General features: G+C 45.8%; 1 protein-coding gene across 1 annotated transcript; it reads left to right on the forward strand.

Moving 5' to 3' along the window:
• The first annotated feature begins 1,733 nt into the window (after nucleotides 1-1,733).
• Nucleotides 1,734-3,346, forward strand: LOC122444959 (ADP-ribosylation factor-like protein 2-binding protein). Its single transcript, XM_043473805.1, has one exon. The coding sequence runs from the start codon at nucleotides 1,975-1,977 to the stop codon at nucleotides 2,464-2,466; it is 492 nt and encodes a 163-aa protein (XP_043329740.1). The 5' UTR covers nucleotides 1,734-1,974; the 3' UTR covers nucleotides 2,467-3,346.
• The last annotated feature ends 1,870 nt before the right edge of the window (nucleotides 3,347-5,216 follow it).

The raw sequence follows: 5,216 nt of genomic DNA on the forward strand, positions 1-5,216 counted from the left end.
CAATTGTTTTCAAATCATATTCTGCTCTTGGCCTGTCTCTCTGTGTCTTAGAAACACACCAAACTCCTAAAGCTTACCATATAATTTTTTAAGTTAAGGAACCTTATGAGAGAATTTTTATTTGAAACATAGAAAGAATATTTGCCCTGAAGCATCTAAGAGTCTTTTTGGAAAGCAAGCATCTAAGCATTTGCAGACATCTGGGGATTTTTTTGAAGAAAAGGAATTGAGCAGAATTATTAGTCTTGTGTCTCATTAATATTTAAACCAGGTATATCTTTAGCAAACAGGACTGAGAATGGTATAGTTCCTCTGTCTTCTAATTGACTATTCCAAGTATGCTAAACTCCCAATCTAGGCAGAATCAGGAGCCTGGGGTAAGAACTGCTGCAAGACTGAATAAGGTTATATTCCACTCTTCTAGGTTCCTTTTTATAACTCACACCATGTAAGAGCCCTTTTCCTTTGTCTCAAGAGCTTCATCTTTCCCTCAGCTGATATGTGGGACATAGAACATCCTGGATAATGGGAAAGGGATCTGAGTGCCAGGGTGTCCCAGAAAATTCCCTGTCGCCAAAAGGCCTGTCATTAAGATGCCAGCAGCTCATATAAAGATAAGAGGATTTCCCAGGAGAAACTGCATGGACGGAGGTGAAAATCCTTGGGATTGAGATAATGTGTTCTTTCCCCCAAGAGTAGTCATGTAATTTGGGGTGTTGGAAGTGAAAATATTACATTTCTGGCCTATAAGGCCTTGGCCAGAAATGTGTATTTTCAAGAGGTTTGATTTGTTACACTGCTTTATCTCTTGCTTATGAGGAAGAAATAGAGAGGAAAGTCCACAAATGGCTCTGTGAACTACAATCAATGTGGGAAAATATGGTTGTAAATGGCATGAAAAGAGTGACTCAGGTCAAGGAGGGGAATGGTTGGCAGGAGCCAGGGTGTCTTAGCTGGGGTGGGTGGGACTTTGGACTTGACTCTGTAGGCAGTGAGAAACTAACTCATTGCAAGATTTTAAGCTCAAAAGTGAAACAGATCTAATTGAGGAAGAGGATTCTGGCAGCAAAGAGAAGAAAGAGAATGAATACCAAGAGATCAGTTAGAAGGTTTTGGCAATAATCCAGAGTAGGTATTGAGCTGTGTGGTTGTGCTGAGTCAGTCAGGCATGCTTTACTCTTTGAGACCCCATGGAGTGTAGCCCACCAGGCTCCTCTGTCCATGGGATTTTCCAGGCAAGAATACTGGAGTGGGTTGCCATTTTCCTACTTCAGGGGATCTTCCTGACCCAGGGATCGAACACTGTCTCCTGTGTCTCCTGCATTACAGGCCGATTCTTTACCTGCTGAGCCATCACGGAAGCCCACCAGAGTAGGTATAACAGAGTCCAAGTTTAAACAGCAAAAAATGAAGAGAGAATGGCAGAAACCAAGCAAGAGAAAAACTATTGGTAGCAGGAGAACTTTTCCTCAATTCACTTGACTCCAACCAAGTTGTCTAATTTCACGAACTGCTCCCCAACCTTACAAGAGTGCAGGGGAGGACATTTTTTAACACACTCTACATATCTCTGCATTTAAAGCAGAACTTCTCACCAGTACTGTCCATTAGCAGCACCTTTGGAGCCTTTAACATTAATGATTCCTGGGCACTGTGCCACTTTCTCTCCCTATTGCCAATTCCATTGGGCACTCTTAGCAAAATCACTGCTTTAAAATGAAAGCACGAGCTAGGCCTGGCAGGGCTGGGAGGCTCGGACGGCGTGTGGCCGCAGCCGGGGAGCCTGAGGCCGGGGCGTCGCACGCAGGCGCCTCCCGCCTGGGCCGTGAGCCGGCCGCGGCCTCGGCGGCGAGGCCTCCCGGATGCCGGTTGGAGCTCTGCGGTGCAGAGCAGAGGCTGCGCCCGGGCCGCAGGCAAGGGTAGAAGGCCAACGGGTCCGCTCTCTGACGCGCGGTGGATGCGGCGGCGGCGGCGATGGACGCCCTAGAGGAAGAGAGCTTCGCGCTGTCCTTCTCTTCTGCCTCTGATGCAGAATTTGATGCTGTGGTTGGATATTTAGAGGACATTATCATGGATGATGAGTTCCAGTTATTACAGAGGAATTTCATGGACAAGTACTACCAGGAGTTGGAAGACACGGAAGAGAATAAGCTTACCTACACACCTATTTTTAATGAATATATTTCTTTGGTAGAAAAGTATATAGAAGAACAGCTGTTGGAGCGGATTCCTGGATTTAACATGGCGGCTTTCACTACAACTTTACAGCACCATAAAGATGAAGTGGCCGGTGACATTTTTGACATGCTACTCACATTTACGGATTTTCTGGCTTTTAAAGAAATGTTTCTGGACTACCGAGCAGAAAAAGAAGGCCGGGGACTGGACTTGAGCAGTGGTTTAGTGGTGACGTCACTGTGCAAATCATCTTCTGTGCCAGCCTCCCAGAACAATCTGCGGCCCTAGGTCTCACCTTCAGGCTCCGGGCTCTTCCTGGACGTCACCAGCTCAATAGACTGGGAGAGGCTTTGGCTAATGATGTCAGAAGAATACATCTTGGGGAGACTGACTCTTCTGCAGTTCTTCATTAATGTTAAGTATTGATGGGTCAGAAGACAATTACCTGACCTTTCTGGGACGAGACATTCTTGGTTTTGGTAACCCTAGTACTCCTCCCCGAGTAGACCCCTCTCTCAGGCTTTGGAGTCTGGCTCCTGCAGCAAACCCGAGTCCAGCATTCTACCTGGGATGCCTGTCCCCAGCATTCATGTCAGGGTGTCCGTGTTGGGAAAATTTACCATCATCAACTCTCTTGGCCCAGCAGGCCTTACATGTCCCAGGAGGCTTTTCATGCACCCACAGCTGATCACAGTTTGAGTCCTACAGCCTCAGTGGGGGTTTTGACTGGGAGTATTTATCTAGGAGTTAACTGCAGCTAGCTGCCCATCTCAAGATTTCTGAAAATCCTACCATCACAGCTAGTAGGAATCAACTTAGAGATTTCCTTTACCTAAAAGCTACATGTGAAAATCAATTCCTAGTCTTACATGTGCAGTCTTTTTATCACTGTCTTCTACAGGTCCAGATGTAGTCCCATTGTTTTCATAACCCTCGTTTATGCGTTTTTGAAAAAATATTTTTATAGATGAATACTCAGGCTAACCTAGTGGATACAATCTTGGAACTTCCATGATTACCCACTTCAAGATCAAAGTATTATATGCTGTGTGTATTATTTAGCTGTTAGTGCTATGGGAGCTAAAATGCTTTCTACCTTGGTCCATTTTACTGGGTGCCAGTGAATGTATGCTGGAAGTAGCCTAAAATATATCCTTTTCTTAGAGCATGTTCACGTTTGTGCAGGTTTGCTTAAAACCCTTTCTGTGTAAATCAGCTCCTTAGGTTTGGGGTAGGGGCTCTGCACTTCCTTCTTGGCTGTCAAAATAACCCTACCAAGATAGTGTTCCATGGTCTAGCTTAGCGCGAGTAGGAGATAGCAAACAGCTTTACTGGTCATCTGCTTAGATTCAGTACATTGTCTTATTATAGTGTTGGATAGGACATTACTGGCCGGAAAACATGGGTGAAAGAAAAAAATGTAGTAGTTCAATTCCCAATGTGTACTTAGTTTTTTGTTTTTATTTTTAAAGTAAAAATAGGAATCGCTACTAAAAAATAAATAAATAAAATGAAATCACATCAACAAATATGTGCTCCAGACATTAAAAAGATGAATACTCCTTAACTCTTCAGCAGCTTCACCATACCATGCCTCTTTAAATTGTCCCAATACAAAAATAAGCAACATATTTGTCTGTTCAAATATTTGAAATGTACTTCCTATTCTATGATTATTTATAGTGTTCTGTTGACTGCTTATGACACATTTTTTTTTGGATACAATTGAAAGAAAAGTCAGTGAAGATAATGAAAAACATAAACTTTCCAGATTACTAAAATGATTTCATATCAAATAACAGACTTATTCAGTCATTCTCTCAGCTGATGCACATCAGAATTACATCTGGTGAGTGTTAAACATTTGCCTTCTGGGACCTATCTCCAGAGTTTCTTATCCAATAGGATTAGGGAAGGAGCCAGAACCAAATCGTGCTTAGCTTCCCCAAGTACTTGTGATATTGGTGGCCCATTTGGGTCATGCTTTGGGAAAATGCACTCTGTTTTGTACTTGGTTCATAGTGTATCATTAAAATGTGTCCAACTTTTGTCTCATCTACAAATATTTTTGAATCCTCCCTCCCTCACTGAATCTGAGCTTCCCCAAAGGCTCATTGGGTAGAGAATCTGCCTACAATTCAGGAGACACAGGAAATGTGGGTTCAGTCCCTCGGTTGGAAAGATCCCCTGGAGAAAGGAATGCCTATCCACTCCAGTATTATTGCCCAGAGAATCCCATGGACAGAGGAGAGTGGTGGGGTACAGTCCATGGGGGTCTCAAAGAGTCAGACACAACTGAGTAACTAACACACAACGTAGTCACTGAATCCAGGTGTCATTAGTCTGGATATCAGACTGATCCAATCCATCCAGAGACTGATGGCAGTCAGCATCATGGGGGCATGAACAGCTCTTTCTGTCTCTCCTTTTCAATCTACAACCCTAAAAGATCTGCAATTCACCAGAGGTTCCTTGCCCCATCCACCAGGACAGCAGAGAGAGCCGCACATCTGTGTGTCTGAAGGTGGGTGGACTGGAACGCACGGAGGAGGCAGAACTGGGGGGCAGTGCAGGCAAAGCCAGTCCACAGTCCTGGACTCTCGCTGCAGTGGCTGAGCCTACAGCCGCAGAGAGCCCCAGGGCAGCAGGGGACGCAGTACCCACTAACCAGGCCTCTGGGTCACATCAGAATCTGTGAGCACAGGGAGCTGGGCATGGAAGCAGCAGGACCCACGGCCCCGGTTCCTCCAGCTGTGGCAGCACTCTTGACTCCAGCCCCCCATCCCTGCCACCACTGGCGGTACCCTCAAACCCCACAACTCCAAGGTGTGGTAGAGGTGCTAGTAACCCTGGCTCTTCACCCACCCCGCCCTTCCCCTTGCCATGGCATCAGTGCCCGCCATCTAGATGACCCTGGGTGCAGCGGGAGCGTCTGCCCTCCTGGTGTACTGAAGGGCAACTCCACATTGGCAGCATCGAGGCACCAGTGAGCCCCCTTCAGAGGCACAGGCAGTGGCAAGGAGGGCCCCAGTGACACC

Source organism: Cervus canadensis, chromosome 7 (assembly GCF_019320065.1).
Source record: "Cervus canadensis isolate Bull #8, Minnesota chromosome 7, ASM1932006v1, whole genome shotgun sequence".
NCBI lineage: Eukaryota > Metazoa > Chordata > Mammalia > Artiodactyla > Cervidae > Cervus > Cervus canadensis.